General features: G+C 40.6%; 1 protein-coding gene across 4 annotated transcripts in view; it reads left to right on the forward strand.

The window, feature by feature from the left end:
* Positions 1-18,122, forward strand: part of PALB2 (partner and localizer of BRCA2) — a 34,572-nt gene extending 16,450 nt beyond the window's left edge. The window contains exons 10-14 of one of the 4 annotated variants that reach the window (XM_053556920.1): positions 1,551-1,667; positions 7,104-7,191; positions 10,586-10,734; positions 10,825-10,893; positions 17,231-17,346. In XM_053556920.1, coding sequence (XP_053412895.1) covers positions 1,551-1,667; positions 7,104-7,191; positions 10,586-10,734; positions 10,825-10,828 — 358 coding nt within the window. In that variant the 3' untranslated portion in view covers positions 10,829-10,893; positions 17,231-17,346. Of the gene's footprint in view, positions 1-1,550; positions 1,668-7,103; positions 7,192-10,585; positions 10,739-10,824; positions 10,894-16,550; positions 16,660-17,230 lie in introns of all 4 variants that reach the window. The other 3 variants (XM_053556918.1, XM_053556917.1, XM_053556919.1) reach the window with 3 other exon arrangements.
* Positions 18,123-18,661: the final 539 nt, after the last annotated feature.

Below are 18,661 nucleotides of genomic sequence, written 5' to 3' on the forward strand. Positions count from 1 at the left end.
TGGCTGGCGCCCTACTTACTGAGCTGCAGATGCAGAGCCTGCAGTTGTCATTGTTTAGCTGGCCCAGGCCAGGCGCAAACCTGCCAGCCTTGGTGTATGTAGCTGGCACCGTAACCACTGTACTATGGGCGCCGAGCCTGTGAGCTCTTTCTTGAACTCTAGCCTTGAATGCCTATTTATTAGACATCTTGCAGTCACCTCAAATTCAACCTGTTGAAAACTGAACTGATAGCGTTTTATCATATATTCATTATACTTCATTATTATTTATCTTTTCTAATGCAGAGGACAGGGACATTGTTTGTCTTATTTATTCATGACCTATTGTAATCTAGGCAAGAGACAGATAATTGTTTAAATTAAAAATATGTAAGTGAGATGAAGTTTATGTTAACCAGTTCGATGTAAGCATTCCAAATTGTATATAAAATCAGCACACTGTACCCCATAAATGCAGTAATGTACACAGTTACGATCTAACAAAAAAAAAAGAAATATGTTAGGGTAGATGACAAGAAGACAGTTGTGAGAGAAGAGATGACAAAATCACTAGGACTTGGTTGAGAAGATTGAGAGGAAGGAGACAAGGATAATATATCCGAGTAGATAATAAGAAAGTAACTTGGGCAACGCCTATGGCTCAAAGGAGTAGGGCGCTGGCCCCATATGCTGGAGGTGGCGGGTTCAAACCCAGCCCCAGCCAAAAACTGCCAAAAAAAGGAAAAAAATAAAGTAACTTTTTAGAGCTAGGCATGGTGATTCACACCTATAATCCTAGCACTCTGGGAGGCTGAGGCAGGCAGATTGCTTGAGCTCATGGGTTCAAGACCAGCCTGAGCAAGACCGAGACCTCGTCTCTAAAAAAATAGCCAGGCATTGTGGCAGCACCTGTAGTCCCAGCTACTTGAGAGGCTGAGGGAAAAGGATCGCTTGAGCCAGAGAGTTTGAGGTTGCTATGAGCTATGATACCATGGCACTCTACCAAGGGCATCAAAGTGAGACTTTGTCTCGAAAAGAAAAGAAAGTTAACTTTTTTTTTTTTTTGAGACTGAGTCTGTCACTCTGTTACCTAGGTTACAGTGCAGTGATGTCAGGAACCTCAAACTCTTGGGTGTAAGTGATCCTCTTTACCTCAGCCTCCTGAGTGGCCAGGACTATAGATGCCTGCCACAATTCCCAGCTAATTTTTCTACCTTTTTTTAGTAGAGTTAGGGTCTTGCTCTTGCTTAGGCTCATCTCCAATTCCTGAGCTCAAGAGTGCTGGGATTACAGGCATGAGCCACTGCGCCCAGTGGTCTCCAGCTCTTTATTCCTTTCATATTCTACTCCATCTGTCTCCTGGACTCCTCCATGGCTTTTGTCTTTTTCTAACTCCCTCAGAAAGTAACATATGTTCATTATGAAGGTTTACAATACACACATTTTCTGGTTTAATTTTTTTGCTGGTATTAGGCTAGTTTTTGTTACGCATAATTCAATAATGTGTAGAAGGGCTACTTAGAAACTGCTTTGGTGCAAAATACTGGTTTTTAATACTGTTTTAAATGTAGAAGCAAAGAAAAACAGTTTTTGATGCCCCCTGAGGAGACTGTACTAACTTTTGCTGAAGTCCAAGGGATGCAGGAAGCTCTGCTTGGTACCACTATCATGAACAACATCATTATTTGGTAAGCTTTCCCTGTCCTTAGTTTCCTCCTCTGTAGCATGTATGAGGTTATGCCTCTGATTTTACAATGTTGTTGTGAAGATTAGATAAGAGAGTATATATAAATATGGTCGTCTTGCTTTTTATTATCAGATGCTATATGCTTGCTTATCTTGCCAAGAGCATTGTATTAATTTAGTCATTGTGAAAAAGATCAGTCACAGGGCGGCTCCTGTGGCTCAAGGAGTAGGGCACTGGCCCCACATACCAGAATGGCAGGTTCAAGCCCGGCCTCGGCCAAAACTGCAAAAAAAAAAAAAGATCAGTCACAGTAGAGTATTTTAAAATAAATGGAATATTGTCAAAATGGTCCAGTTGTTTCTGCTTCTGGTTAGTGGCTGGGTAGCTTCTGTTGTACCAACTCTATTCCCTCAAATAACTATCAACTTTGGGCAAAACACAAAAAACAGCTATCTGGAGGCACAAGACAGCAAAAAAAAGAAGAAAGGTGCTGAAGGGGTTTCTACATTTAAAAGAAATAAGCTTCCTTTCCTAGGCAAGTTTCCATTCTTCTGACTTTAAGTCAGAAGGCAGGCACCAGTCTGCCCACTTGGGTGACTAAAAGCCTAATAGACAAACTGTCCTATTGGCTTAGGGAACCAAAGGACAGAATTCATGGTAACCACAGCAACTAGAAAGGAGAGAGAAAAGTCCTAAAAAGGAGAAAGCCAAAGACAGAAACCTAAATTCTGGGTATTCTTTGTCTAAATACATGGATCCGGCTGACTCTTTAAACTATATATGCAAGGGCAGACTCCAAGCAACTCAGGTAAGACTGAAAGAACTAAACTGAATTTTTAGGATTTGGAGTTTGAGTTTATTTAGCCAAGTTTAACTGTTCACTAGAAAAACGAACAAAATGAATATTCTTCAGAGGAACCTAACAGATATACTGTTTTTGCAGTATATCACTGTATCTAAGATACAGTCCAAAGTTACTATATATACAAGAAAAAAAAGTGGACTGGGCATGGTGGCTCACACCTGTAATCCTAGCACACTGGGAGGCTGAAAAGGGTGGATCACTTGAGCTCAGGAGTTTGAAACCAGCCTGAGCTCCATCCCATCTCTACTAAAATTAGAAAAACTAGCCAGGCGTAGTGGGCACCTTATAGTCCCAGCTACTCAGAAGGCAAGAGGATCACTTGATCCCAGGAATTTGAGATTACTGTGAACTATAATGCCACGGCACTCTACCTAGGATGACAGAGTGAGAGTCTGTCTCAAAAAAAAAAAAGGAAAGAAAGAAAGGTATGATAATAGGAACCAAATTAACAAATTCATAAGAGGGAAACCAAGTTGAGGAGTCCCCAGTCACTTTTCTGACTGCAGAGAAAACTACACACAGCCATTGGCACTTACAAGTTTAATTTGTATAAGAAGAATATATTGGATTTTTTTCTCAGAAACTTTGTCCACTGGCTGCTTCCTTGGGGCCAGAATGGGTCTTGGTAAGAAGAACTTTATGATAATAGTTGTCACTGTTACTACCCTGGCTGTTCTGTATCATCCATCCCTAACTCTAGGAATAAACTGGAAAATCATGACCTCTGAGAGAAACTTTGTTTTCTTCCTACTGGGGAGCCTCTGAAATTTGTCTGTGTTCTAATCTGCCAAGATACCCTGTTTTGGATATCCTGATGTCTAGGCCAACAGTTGTCCACTTTGGGAACTTTCCCCAGTATTTTTGCATAGAGGTTTTATTTGAGCACACTAATCCTTCAAAAAATTATCTTTTCTATTAATTCTGTTATTCCAAACTTCATTATTTGGCTCCCAGACTATTGATATAATCTAGTAATCAATCTCTTTGCCATTTATCAGTGTTCAACCTCCAGATCATTTTTTTATTCTATTACTTTGTAAACACTTGGTGTGCCAACCCTTCCCCCAACCCCCAATAAAACCTTCACTCCCTACATTTGCTTTTCTTCAGCCTGCATTTACCTAATGCTCTATTACAAAATTCTCTCCAGCTTTGCCATACTCTTGACCTCCCTTCCCCCAATCCCTTGGTTCTACAATTTTTTCCTTTTTTCTTTTCTTTTCTTTTTGAGAAAGAGTCTTTTTATGTCACCCTCGGTAGAGTGCCATGGCACCACAGCTCACAGCAACCTCAAACTCTTGGGCTTAAGCAATTCTCTTGCCTCAGCCTCCCACATAGTTGGGACTACAGGCACCTGCTACACCGCCAAGCTATTTTTTTTGTTGCAGTTGTCATTGTTGTTTAGCTGGCCCAGCTAGGTTTAAACCTGCCAGCCTTGGTGTATGTGGCCAGTGCTATAACCACTGTGCTACTGGCGCTGAGCCCATTCTGTCCTTTCTCTAACAGTACAAGTGAGGTCTGACAATTAAGTTCAGGAACTTATCGTAGAAAAAGTGCTGCATACCTCATTGCTGAATGTCACTGTGGTCAGTTTCAAAGTACTCCCCTTGGGACACTATGCACCATTGCCAGCATCTAGTCCACCCTTCATAGCAGTTTTGGAACTGTTTTTCTGGAGTGGCCATGAAAGCTGTCATCATATTATCCTTAATGTCCTAAACATCATCAAAATGTCTTCTTTCAATATTTTCTTTATCTTTGGATAAAGAAAAAAGTCATGGGGGCCAGATCAGGTAAGATGGGAAGGTGTTCTAATACAGTTATTTGTTTACTGGCTAAAAATTCCCTCACAGACAGCATTGAGTGAGCTGGTGCATTGTTGTGATGCAAGAGCCACACCTTTCTCATGTCAACCCTGTCCCTGCTCCCAATAAAATCAAGATTTTCAGTTAAGATTTTCCTGTTTTTCTATTGATGTTAACTTGGTCTGCTGTGCTTCTTACTGTCAGCCGATGATTTTGATGCATAATTCCACTACGTTTTGCAATGTTTTTGTCAGTTCTGCTTGTTACTGGCCTACTGGCCGCCCTGACCTCTCTTCATCAGTGATACTTTCCTTTCCCTCAAAAAAAAAAAAAAATGTTTAATTCATTTGTACATTGGCATTTTCTTCATGGCATTATGTCCATAAATTTGGACTAACATGTCCCTGATTTGACTTCCACTGTTGGAAAGTTTAATAAGAAATTTAGGAATAGGGCAGTGTAGTTATAACCTAAGAATATGGGGAAGGGGGAGAGGGAGGGGAGGGAGGGGGGAGGATGGGCAGAGGGAGGGTGATTGGTGGGATTACACCTACGGTGCATCTTACAAGGGTACATGTGAAACTTAGTAAATGTAGAATATAAATGTCTTAACACAATAACTAAGAAAATGCCAGGAAGGCTATGTTAACCAGTGTGATGAAAATATGTTAAATGGTCTGTAAAACCAGTTTATGGTGCCCCATGATCGCATTAATGTACACAGCTATGATTTAATAATAAAATAAAAATAATAAAATTAAAAAAAGGAATAGGGCAGCACCTGTAGCTCAGTGAGTAGGGTGCTGACCCTATATACCAAGGGTGGTGGGTTCGAACCCAGCCCCAGACAAACTGCAACAACAACAACAAAAAAAAATAGCCAGATGCCTGTAGTCTCAGCTACTTGGGAGGCTGAGGCTCACAGCAACCCCAAACTCCTGGGGAACTTAAGTGATTCTCTTGCCTCAGCCTCCTGAGTAGCTGGGACCCATAGGCGCCTGCCATGATGCCTAGCTATTTTTTTGTTGCAGTTGTTTAGCTGGCCTGGGCCAGGTTCTAACCCACCATACTTGGTGTATGTGGCTGGCACCATAACCACTGTGCTTCAGGCGCTGAGCCATATTCAACATTTTTTTAAACATTCAACAGATATTTGGATCTCTGTGCACTATTCTCTGAGATAGAGATGAATCAGATGTGAATCTTGGTCCCAAGCCCCCTAAAACCTACTGGGAATATAAAAGTCATTTACAATGCCTTTGTAGTTTACACAATATCAGAGTGATTAGAGATTTGGACAAAGTGACTTGGGATTTGGAATGAGCAATTACTAAATACAGAGTATGTACTAAACTCAGTAAGGGATACACCTTTTTTGGCGGTCCTGATGGGAGGAAAACCCTGTATATGCACATGCAAATTTAATTTTCCTTCTACAAGTGTTTTTTTGTTGTTGTTGTTCTGGTTTTGTTTTGTTTTAAGACAAGGTCTTATGTTGTCTGGGTTAGAGTACAGTTGTGTCATCATAGCTCACTGCAGCCTCAAACTCCTAGGCTCAAGCCCAAGTCTTCCTTCTTCAACCTCCTAAGTAGCTGGGACTACAGGCACATGACACCATGTCCAGCTAATTTTTCTTTTTTTCATGGAGACAGGGTCTCTTGCTCTGGCTAGTCTTAAACTCTTATCCTCAAGCAGTCCTCCCATCTTGGTCTGCTAAAGTGCTGTGATATAACCCACCATGCCCAGCCTCTTCAGTACCTGGCCTACAGAAAATTCAGTATTTGTTGAATGAAGGCATTATTTCTATTTCAGTATATATTAAACATAAAATGAGGCATACGAACAAAAGGAGAGATGACTTTGCACTGGTGTAGACAAGGAGAAGTGAGAGTCTAAATTGAGTTCGTGCAGCTGGGAGGGGAGTGGGCCATAATCCAGGCCTTAAGGAATGGGTGGGAATTGGTCAATAATGGGGAGGGTGTTGGAGCAGCTAGCTTGAGCAAAGATCTAGATGTACATAGTACATTCCACAGACAGAAAGCTTTCAGCGATAGGAGCAGTGAGTAATGATGTAATAATGCAGTGCTGGATTCATGAGGGTTATAAATACCCTGAAAAGGAACACAGACTTATCTTAGAAATAATGGTAGCCAACTGAACGTTTTTCATCAGTAGAGTAACATGATAATTATTAATAACACAAATCAATAAGCTAGAGAGTGATTCCAACAAACTTTGTCTTTTTTCTTCTTCATATTCACCTTGTTCTTTCTTTTTCCTTTTTTTATCTCAGTCATCTCTTCATTATCCATTATCTTGGTCTAGCTCTAGTACAAATGCATGTAATAGAGACATATAACTTTTTTAGGTGTAGTCTCTTACCCAACCAGATTTGATTTCCTTGTCATTATCTTCCATGGAAAAATTAGACATGACAAGTGTCACAAAATCATGGTAGTGCTATATTATATGCCTAACTTTCAAGACCAAGTTAAATGAAATAATGGACAACTCATGGAATTCAGAGAGATTTATCACTAATGGTATAGCAGATTCAACTTAAGGCTAATCTGTCGAATTAAACTATCAGCAAAGTTGATCTATCAGAGCTACTTTTAGCTAAACCTGTAACTAAACAAAGCTAAGGTACTGTGTCCCTTAGTGTTCCCTTGGTCACCTGAAGGATGCAGTGATGGATAAGAGAATATTATGTGAAAATCAATTTGCTTAAAGAATGTGATTGGTTTATTTATTTTTGGTATCTAAGGAATTTAAAAACTGGTCAACTTCTGAAAAAGATGCACATTGATGATTCTTACCAAGTTTCAGTATGTCACAAAGCCTATTCAGAAATGGTAAGTAATGATTGGCTGAGACCACTTGGTATTTACTTTGGGTGTTAATTGCTCTTATTAAGTGTAAACAGTAATTAAAAGACCTTTCCTATTGCCTGTTTTTTCAAAATTGGATAGCAGTGTTCTTTCTTGAGATTTATGGATGAAAACAAGTGTTGGTACAATGTAATTGCTTGACAAATTTCCTGGCTGTATGACTCAAAAGCAAATATTTATTTCTACCTGTGAATTTGTACTGGGAAATATTATGCCTATTATCAGACTTGACTCCTAGCCATATTGCCATATGTGATTTGTGATGTGAATGAGTACCCTAGACAGGATGATTAAATGGTCCTAAACATGTTTTCCTTTTAAGCTTTAGTGGTCCCATGTAGAAACAAAACAGATGTTTAACCATTGTGATAATAGTCTTGGCTTACAGTCTGGTTTTGACATCTGAACAGATTGATAGAAGTTGTCTAGGACTGAGGAATAACTACTCGCGTATCCACCATTGAAGCCACAAGCAGAGGCAGTGGCACCAGGCTCAGCCCTCGTGTAGAGAATGACTTGCCTACTATCAGTGGTAATCTTAGAGTATCAGCACCCAGACACTCTGCAAAAAGTGTATCTTTCCCTAGCCTAGCAGCAATTATGGAATTGAATTCAAAAACTGTGTGGCCTCAGACAATTGGTCATATATCTTGAGCCTAACTTTTTTCATCCTTTAAATAAGAGGATTTGGGGGCAGCGCCTGTGGCTCAAAGGAGTAGGGCACCGGCCCCATATACCAGAGGTGGTGGGTTCAATCCCCGCCCCGGCCAAAAACTGCAAAAAAATAAATAAATAAATAAGAGGATTCAATTTCTTTCTAGAATTTATTAATGCATTTAAATAATTTTATATCTTTTATACTACATTAATAGTATTGATATTAAAATATTTAACCCAAAGAAAAAAAGAAACAAACAACAAAAGGAAAAAAAATGTTTAACCCAGAAGTGTATAAAATAGTAAGTAAAAGTCCTCATAAAGTCAACCTTCAAAAATAATAGTTTGTTATTTACTTGCACTATGTTTCCGTAAACTTTTTCCATAAAGGACCAGACAGCAAATATTTGAGCTCTGCTGTCCATATGGTTTCTATTGCAAATACTCTTATTACTCAGCCATTTTTTTTTTTTTTTTTTTTTGCAAAATAAGTCGTAGACAATATGTAAATGATGCATAGAGCTGTGTTTTAATAGAACTTTATGGATACTGAAACTTGAATTTTGTATAATCTTCACATGTCACAAAATGTTATTCTCATTTCTTTTCAACCATTTCAAAATGAGAAAAAACATTCTTGGCTGTGGCTCACGCCTGAAATGCTAGCATACTGGGAGGCCAAAGTGAGCTGATTGTCTGAGCTCAGGAGTCTCTACTAAAAAAAAAAAGGTAGAACTAGCCAGGCATTGTGGTTGATGCCTTTAGTCCCAAGTACTGAGAAGGCAGAGGCAAGAGGATCACTTGAGCCCAAGAGTTTGAGGTTGCTGTGAGCTATGATGTCATGGCACTCTATCTATCTAGGGTGACAGAGACTCTATCTAAAAAAGAAAACAACAAAACAGAATTCTCAGCTCATGGACCATACAAAATAAGCATTGGACTCAATTTGCCTTACTGGCCACAGTTTTTCAACCCCTTGTTAAGTGTATAAAATGTAACATTTTTGAATAGTTGTTTTCTAAACAATAAAAGTAATTCATTCAGTCATTTTAGAAATGTATGAAGTAGACTCGGCGCCTATGGCTCAAGCAGCTAAGGCACCAGCCACACACCTGAGCTGGCAGGTTCGAATCCAACCCAGGCCGCCAAACAACAATGACGGCTGCAACCAAAAAATAGCCGGGCACTGTGGCAGGAGCCTGTAGTCCCAGCTACTTGGGAGGCAAAGGCAGGAGAATCACTTGAGCCCAGGAGTTGGAGGTTGCTGTGATCTGTGATGCCATGGCACTCTACCCAGGGCAACAGCTTGAGGCTCTGTCTCAAAAAAAAAAAAAAAAGAAAAGAAATGTATGAAGTAGAAAATGAATGCTACTAATTATAAGATGTTCATATAGTTTTATTTTCCACATCTTATATCCAAAGAGAACTAACATACATCTACATATATATGCATGCACACATGTTATTAACAGAACCCGTAATTTTTTGTTTTGGGTTTTGAAGCAGAGAATCATAATGTCGCCCTCAGTAGAGTGCTATGGCATCACACCTCACAGCAACCTCAAACTCTTAGGCTTAAGCAATTCTCTTGCCTCAGCCTCCCAAGTAGCTGGGACTACAGCGCCCACCACAATGTCCAGCTATTTTTTTGTTGTAGTTGTTATTGTTGTTTGGCGGCCCAAACAAAATTCTTTCCATAAGTTCCATCCCCCAGCCCCAGTGTATGTGGCCAGTGCCCTAGCTGCTGAGCTACAGGTGCTGAGCGAGAACCTGTAATTTTAAAGCTGAGCAATATCTTTTTTTTTGCAGATCCAGGGCCAGGTTTGAACCCACCATCTCCAGTATATGGGGCTGGCGCCCCACACCTTTGAGCCACAGGTGCCGCCCAAAGCTGAGCAAAATCTTTAACATATTTTCCCCCAGAGACAGCCATAGATGATGGTCTCTGTTTTTGTCACCTTTACTCTTAGCAGAGAGTAGCAGTGTCTAGGTTTTAAATAGGCCATTTGTGAGTAGCCTGAGAATCTGGTCACCACTTAAAAGATTGTTTTTATGGGAAAAACTGTTCTGAATTTTCCAAAACCAGCTTAGAAATGAATATTTCCTTTTTTTTTTTTTTGAGACAGAGTCTTACTATGTCACCCTTGGTAGAGTGCTGTGTGGTCACAGCTCACAGCAACCTGAAACTCCTGGGCTTAAGTGATTCTCTTGCCTCAGCCTCCCAAGTAGCTGGGATGACAGGTGCCCACCACAACGCCCAGCTATTTTTTTGTTGCAGTTGCCATTGTTGTTTAGCTGACCTGGGCCAGGTTCGAACCCACCACCCTCGGTGCATGTATCTTGTAACCACTGTGCTACGGGTGCCGAGCCACAAATGAATATTTCTAATTAGAAGACTCCCTGTACGGGTTTATATATCCTCTTTCTCTATACCAAATTTTCCTCAAATGAATGTAATGAAATGTAGTGAAGACAAGTGATTAGTCAACTAGATTCATACCTGGCAAGATTGGCTGAGAAAAGCATTGGGACCTTTATGTTAGAGAATCCAGAAATCCAGCTGCTTATATTCTCAACAGTTAGTTCCTGCCTGAAAGAAAACTAAACATTGCAGCCAATGTGATTCTTTAGTTTCATTTCTGCCAACTCTTTTCTCCAATGTACTCTTGACTATTTGATTATTAATTTTTCTCCTAATTAGGGGCTCCTGTTTGTTATTCTGAGTCATCCTTGTGCCAAAGAGAGTGAGTCATTGGGAAGTCCTGTGTTTCAGCTGATTGTGATTAACCCAAAGACAACCCTGAATATGAGTGTGATGGTGTACTGTCTTCCTCAAGGGCAGGCTGGAAGGCAAGTGTGTGGGTAAATACTATTCAGTGGGTGCAACATTTTAAAAGGCACTGTGCAAATACAAAAACTAGATATTTTTGTGTCACTTAGATGAATGGAAAAGAGGAAATACTACAGAGCAAAAGAAAATGTTAAGAAGTAGAATGAAGTTTAATGGACGTGAGTCAAACCCCAGATTCCCTACATCCTGATGGGGATAGGATTTTATTTTTTTTTTTAAGTAATTTTATTTCAGGTTAATGTGAGTGTACAAAGAACCAGGTCAAAATGTTTGATTTTTGTTAGGTAGAGTTCCTCTGGTGGTTCTTTCTCCCACACAAAAAGTGTGGCAGACATTCCACCCCATGCCCATTCAGTAAGAGCACCCCCATCCCCTCTGCCTCCATTATTACCACTCCTCCAACTTGAATTGAAATGAGGTTTTCTCCTGTGTGCACATGGCATCTGATATCTGCTGGCTTCATATTAGTACTGAGTACATTGGCTAATTGCTTCCTTTCTAGTGATACTTCACTAAGAAGAATGTTTTTCAACTCCATCCAGGATATTACACAAAATGTGAAGTCACCATCTTTTTTTATGGCTGAATAGTATTCCATGGTGCACATGTACAGGAATAGGTTTTTTAATATGTATTCAAGCCCTGTATTTTCCCATTAGGAAAACATTTTAAATGAAAACAGTAATGAATGTTCTCCTCAAAAATCTCCTAAGTTACATTCTTTCCATAAAAGCTAAACTCCAGAAGTTTTGAATGTACTTTACAAACAATTCTTCATTTTAAATCTGACTGTGCCTCCATCATGCAAGCAGTTGTTATGTATTTATTCATAAATATTTATCTATTGATTGATGCCACTGACAGTTTTTGGCATCACAAGAGTTTTCTGAGTTGTGTCGAGCTTTGATTTTTTTTTTGTTTTGTTTTGTTTTGGTGTTGTTTTTTTTTTTTTTTGCAGTTTCTGGCCTGGGCTGGGTTTGAACCCGCCACCTCCGGCATATGGGACTGGTGCCCTACCCCTTTGAGCCACAGGCACCGCCCTGTGTAGAGCTTTGAAATAGTGCTACTACTGTTAGGTCAACCAACAGTATCTGAAAATATAATTCCTAAAGATTACCTTCTTTTTTTCTTCTTTGAGACACAGCCTTACCCTGTCACCTGGTTAGAGTGCAGTGGTATCATCATAGCTTGCAATAACCTCAAACTCCTAGGTTCAAACCATCGTGCTATGTCAGCCTCCTGAGTAGCTGAGACTATAGCCATATACAATGCCCAACTTATTTTTTCTACTTTGCTTTTTTTTTTTTCAGAGTCTCACTCAGTCGCCCTGGGTAGAGTACCCTGGTGTTGTCCTAGCTCACAGCAACCTCAAACTCTTGGGCTCAAGTGATCCTCTTTTTTTAAGCTATCACCCTAGGTATAGTGCCATGGCATCACAGCAACCTCCAACTCCTGGGCTCAAGCGATTCTCCTGCCTCCATCTCCCAAGTAGCTGGGACTACAGATACCTGCACAACACCCAGCTAGTTTTTGGTTGCAGCTGTCGTTGTTTTGGCGGGCCCAGGCTAGATTCAAACCTGCCAGGTCAGGTGTATGTGGTTGGCACCTTAGCTGCTTGAGCCACAGGTGCCGAGCCTCAAGAGGTCCTCTTACCTCAGTCTCCTGAGTAGCTAGGACTACAGCCCAGAGTGCTAGGATTACAAGTTTGAGCCTCTGCACCCAGTCAAGACTGCCTTTATTAGTGTTTGAAATTAGGGCTGGGCATGGTGGCTCATCCCTGTAATCCTAGCACTCTGGGAGGCCAAGGAGGGTGGATTTGCCCAAGTTTAGGAGTTTGAGATCAGCCTGAGCAAGAGCAAGACTTTGTCTCTATTAAAAACAGAAAAACATGGTAGGCGCCTGTAGTCGCAGCTACTTGGGAGGCTAAGGCAAGAAGATTGCTCAAACCCAAGAGTTTGAGGTTGCTTTGAGATATGACACCATGGCACTCTACTCAGGGTGACAGCGTGAGACTCTGTCTCAAAAAAAAAAAAAAAAAACAAATGAGAAGCAAAGATTGGAAAGATACTTAGAAATCAAGATCACAAAGTCTAGCTGTAATAACTCACAAGGGTAAGGAATCTTCATAGCTACCATGCATGTTTCTTGGGCCTTATGCAAAGCTTACTTTATTAATACATGTTCAGAAAGACATTCTCTATCTCTGTGTACTTAGCCAGCTTCTGCAGATGTTCTTAACAACCTCACAACTATTATCTGCAAAATATTCTTGCACATAGAACTTGCTTTCTTAGGTATGGAGAGAGAACTGTAGCCATTGGCCTAGAAATTGAAGATAAAGATAAATACTTGGCCAAGCATTTCTTTTCTCACTTTTCAAATGCATTTATTCAGTAAACCTTGCAAGGCTCTTTGGTGACATTCTTGGGGGAAGATACCTCAGTCCATTCAGGCTGATGTGAAATACTGTAGCCTGAATAGTTTATAAACAACAGAAATTTATTTCTTACAGTTTTCCACACCAGGAAGGCTTAATTTTTTTTTTTTTTTTTTTTGAGACAGAGCCTCAAGCTGTCACCCTGGGTAGAGTGCTAGGACATCACAGCTCACAGAACCTCCAACTCCTGGGCTCAAGCAATTCTCCTGCCTCTGCCTCCCAAGTAGCTGGGACTACAGGTGCCTGCCACAACACTCAGCTGTTTTTTTGGTTGCAGCTGTCATTGTTGTTTGGTGGGCCCGGGCTGATTTCGAACCCGCCAGCTCAGGTGTATGTGCCTGGCGCCTTAGCCACTTGAGCCACAGGCACTGAGCCAGAAAGTCTTAATGTTAAGGCACTGGCAGATTTGGTGTCTGGTGAGGGGCTCATTTTCTGGTTCATAAATGAAACTTCTAGCTGTGCCCTCACAGGGTAGAAAGAGCAAGGCAGCTCTCTTGGCTTGGTGCCTGTAGCTTCACAGTTAGGGTGCCAGCCACATGCACTGGAGCTGGTGGGTTCAAACCCGGCCCGGGCGTGCTAACCAAAGACGACAACAACAAAATATCCAGGCGTTGGCATTGTGGCAGGTGCCTGTATTTCCACCTACTTGAGAGGCTGAGGCAAGAGAATCGCTTAAGCCCAAGAGTTGGAGGTTGCTGTGAGCTGTGACACCACGAAACTCTACCAAGGGCAACATAGTGAGACTCTGTCTCAAAAAAAAAAAAAAAAAACAAGGAGCAAGGCAGCTCTCTGGGGCCTCTTGTTTATAAAAGCATTAATCTCATTCATGAGGATTCAGTCCTTGTGATCTCATTATCTCCCAAAGACCCCAACTCCTACCCTGTTTCCCCGAAAATAAGACATCCTCCGAAAATAAGACCTACGTACAGGAAAGATAAGACGTCCCCTGAAAATAAGACCTAGCGCGTCTTTGGGAGCATACCTTAAAATAAGACACTGTCTTATTTTCAGGGAAATAGGGTAGTACCATCACATTACATTGGTGATAAGGTTTTAGCAGACGAATTTTGAGGGGGATATTAACATTCAGCACTACCATTTCTAATTACATGGAAGTTATAAAAGAAAACTAATGACTATTTGGCAGTACACAAGCTGCCATGCATGAGGCTTATACTGTTTAAGAACATAAGAATGGGCCAGGCATGGTAGCTCACATCTGTAATCCTAGCACTCTAGGAGGCCGAGGCAGGCAGATTGCTTGAGCTCAGGCTTCAAGACCAACCTGAGCAAGACTGTAGTGAGGCTAATGAAATAGCTCATTCAAAAAAAGCTTGGCAATGCTTGGCACCTGTTGCTCAGTGGTTAGGGTACCGACCACGTACACCGGGGTTGGCGGGTATATTTCTACTAAAATTTCTCTTATTTCTACTAAAAATAGAAAAATTAACAGGGTGTCATGGCAGATGACTGTAGCCTAGCTAGTTTGGAGGCTCAGGCAGGAGGATATCTTGAGCCCATGAGTATGAGGTTGCTGTGACTTATGATGCCACAGCACTCTAGCCTGGGTGATAAAGGTAGACTCTGTCTCAGAAAAAGAACACAAGAATGGAGGGGCTCTTTAATTAACAGTGAAAGGTTGAGGAGAAACTCAAAACTTCATGGAGCTTCCAAAGATGAGTTAGGGCTTAGGTGCACAACATTAGGGAGCCAGGGATAAAAATACTGTTCATTTCAATTCAGATAACATTCTTTGAAAGGTACATGTATACCAGGCACTCTGCAAAGTGCCAGTGACACAGCAGAGAGTAATAATAATAGTTAATTTATTTTGAGCACTTTCTGTGAGCCAGATACCATACCAAGCAAGCTTTTTTCTTTTCTTTTTTCTTTTTTTTTTTTTTGAGACAGTTTCACTATGTTGCCCTCAGTAAGTAAAGTACTGTGGTGTCACAGCTCACAGCAACCTCCAACTCTTGGGCTTAAGCGATTCTGTTGCCTCAGCCTCCCAAGTAGCTAGGACTATAGTTGCCCACCATAACACCTAGCTATTTTTTTGTTGCAGTTGTCATTTTTTAGCAGGCCCAGGCCAGGTTTGAACTTGCCAGCCTGGTGTATGTGGTCAGCCTTAACCACTGAGCTACAGGGGCCAAGCTTTTTTTTTTTTAAGAGACAGAGTCTCAGTTTATCACCCTCGGTAGAGTGCTATCGCATCACAGCTCACAGCAACCTCCACCTCCTGGGCTTAGGTGATTCTCTTGCCTCAGCCTCCTGAGGAGCTGGGACTACAGGCACCCGCCACAACAACCAGCTATTTTTTTTATTGCAGTTTGGCCCAGGACAGGTTTGAACCTGACACCCTCAGTATATGGGGCCGACGCCCTACCCACTGAGCCACAGGTGTTGCCCTGCCAAGCTTTTTTTGAATGAGCTATTTCATTTAGCCTCACTACAGTCCTATGATATAGGTGCTCTCATCATCCTCCCTGTTTAGTGATGAAGTTAAATAACTGGCCCAGGGCAAATCTGCTCTTAAGTTGTAGAGTTAAAATTTAAACCCAGGTACCTGACTGCAGAGCCACTGTCTTAAAAAGACAACTAGGGCCAGGCGAGGTGGTTTATGCCTGTAAAATCCTAGCACTCTGAGAAGCCAAGGTAGGTGGATTGCTTGAGTTTAGGAGTTTGAGACCAGCCTGAGCAAGAGCAAGACACTGTCTCTACTAAAAAAAAAAAATAGAAGAAAACTAGCCATGTGTTGTGGTAGGGGACAAGAATCTCAGATACTCAGGAGGCTAAGAAAGGAGGATTGCTTGAGCCAATTAATTTGAAGTTGTTGTGAGCAACGATGACACCACAGCACTCTGTCCAGTGTGACAGAGTGAAGATCTGTCTTAAATAAATAAAGTAAAAATAAATAAAAATTAAAAACTAGGTTTCTGCCTTGTGATGCTTATATTTTTATGGCATAGAGACCCACAAATACAGAAATAGGATAATTTCACATAGTGAAAAGTCCTATGAAGGCTCGGCACCCATAGCTCAGTGGTTAGGGTGCCAGCCACATATACCAGGGCTGGCAGGTTCAAACCTGGCCTGGGCCTGCTGAACAATGACAACTACAACAAAAAAATAGCGGATGTTTTTTTGTGGTGGGCACCTGTAGTCCCAGCTACTTGGGAGGCTGAGGTAAGAGAATCGCTTAAGCCCGAGAGTTTCAGGTTGCTGTGAGCTGTGACGCCACAGCACTCTAACACTCTACCAAGAATGACATAGTGAGACACCTCAAAAAAAAAAAAAAAAAAGTGCTATGAAGATAAAACAGATAATGTCTTAGAGAAGGGAACAGAATATACTATATGTGTGTGCTATTTCAGACAGCAGATTAGATGTGACCTTTCTGTGGAGATGATGGACCTGAATAATGAAAAGAACCCACCTGTGCTAAAATCTGTGGCTAGTGGCTGTCAGGAAAAGCAAAGACACTGAGGTGAGAGTGATCTTGGAGTATGAAGAATGGAAGGAAGGCCACTATGAGCTAGCCCTCCTTAAAATATATCAGAAAGGCAGGGATTAGACAAGGGATTCTGTACAGAACTGCAACACTACCCAGTAGTCTTCTAGGATTGCAAATGTAGCCATTAATAGTTAATCCTCAGGGGAACATGACTCAGCACTTGTGGCTCAAGTGGCTAAAGCACCAGCCACATACACCTGGCGGTTTGAATCCAGCCTAGGCCTGCCAAACAACAATGGCAATCGCAACTAAAAATTAGCCAGGTGTTGTGGTGGGCGCCTCTAGTCCTAGCTACTTGGGAGGCTGAGGCAAGAGACTCGCTTAAGTTAAGCCCAGAAGTTGGAGATTGCTGTGAACTATGATGCCATGTCATTCTACCCAGGACCACAGCTTGAGGCTCTGTCTCAAAAAAGAAAAAAAAATCCTCAGGGGAACATGGTTTTGGCCAATTTACAACAAAATTAGCTTTGAACATTGTCTCCTAGAGAAAAAAATTATTCTTTGGATATGTGGTCTGAATTGTTTCTTCTCTGTTTGCTAACAGGTTCCTGGAAGGTGATGTGAAAGATCATTGTGCAGCAGCAGTCTTGACTTCTGGAACAATTGCTGTTTGGGACTTACTTCTTGGTCATTGCACTGCCCTCCTTCCACCAATTCCTGACGAAAATTGGTCTTTTGTGAAATTGTCAGTTACAGATTCTCATTTGCTGGCTGGACAAAAAGATGGGAATATATTTATATACCACTACTCATAAATTAGGGCAAGATAGAAACACAATTCTCTGGATATATTTGCCTTATTATCTTTTTGGAGTTGTAAGCATAAAGGAGAATATCAGAGTGATCTTTATAATGATTACTGTATACATCCAGATGGACTTATTTTTTTATTCTGATGGTGGTGGCACTACTGATCTTGAATGTTCATTTATACTTACTTGGCAAAAAGGATTTTAAGTTGATTTCTATACATCCCACATTTCCACATTTGCTTTTTAAGGTGTACATAAAGCTTCAAATGTCAATAAATATTTATTTTGATACATTCTGCTTGGCATATTCTTTTTTTACCATTAAGATCACTTTCAGAAATAAGAATTAATCATTATCCCACTAGGATATTTAATCGATAATGTTTACATAGAAAGAGTAAATTTTAACTAACTTAGTATACTAATGTGCGGTATACTTTTTATCTCTAACTAGAATCTCACAACCTAGTTTTTTCTTTTTTTGTCTTTTACCTTTAGCTAGACAATATTCTTTTTTTTTTTTATTCTTAAATCATAGCTGTGTACACTAATGTGATCATGGGACACCATACACTGGTTTTATATACCATTTGATATTTTCATCACACTGGTTAACATAGCCTTCCTGGCATTTTCTTAATTACTGTGTTAAGACATTTATATTCTACATTTACTAAGTTTCCCATGTACTTACTAAGTTTCCCTTGCAAGATGCACCGTAGGTTTTCAGATTTCTGAGAATAAAGTTTCTTGTAATATTTATTAAGGATTTTTTGAATTTCTGCGGAGTCTGTTGTTATTTTGTCTTTGTCGTTTCTGATTGATGAGATTAGAGATTTTACTCTTTTTTTTCCTGGTTAGGTTAGCCAAAGGTTTATCTATTTTATTGACCTTTTCAAAAAACCAACATTTTGATTTATTGATCTGGCTGAATAATTCTTTTGTTTTCAATTTCATTTAATTCTGCTCTAATTTTGGTTATTTCTTTTCTTCTACTGGGTTTGGGGTTGGAATGTTCTGCAATTTCCAGTTGCTTGAAATGTCCCATTAAGTTGTTAACTTCCTCTCTTTCTGTTCTCTTGAGGAAGGCTTGCAGTGCTATAAATTTCCCTCTTAGGACTGCCTTTGCAGTATCCCAGAGGTTCTGATAATTCTTGTCTTCATTGTCATTTTGTTCCAAATATTTGGCAATTTCCTTCTTAATCTCATCTCTGACCCAGCTA

This window comes from Nycticebus coucang, chromosome 12 (assembly GCF_027406575.1).
Source record: "Nycticebus coucang isolate mNycCou1 chromosome 12, mNycCou1.pri, whole genome shotgun sequence".
In the NCBI taxonomy this organism is placed as follows: domain Eukaryota; kingdom Metazoa; phylum Chordata; class Mammalia; order Primates; family Lorisidae; genus Nycticebus; species Nycticebus coucang.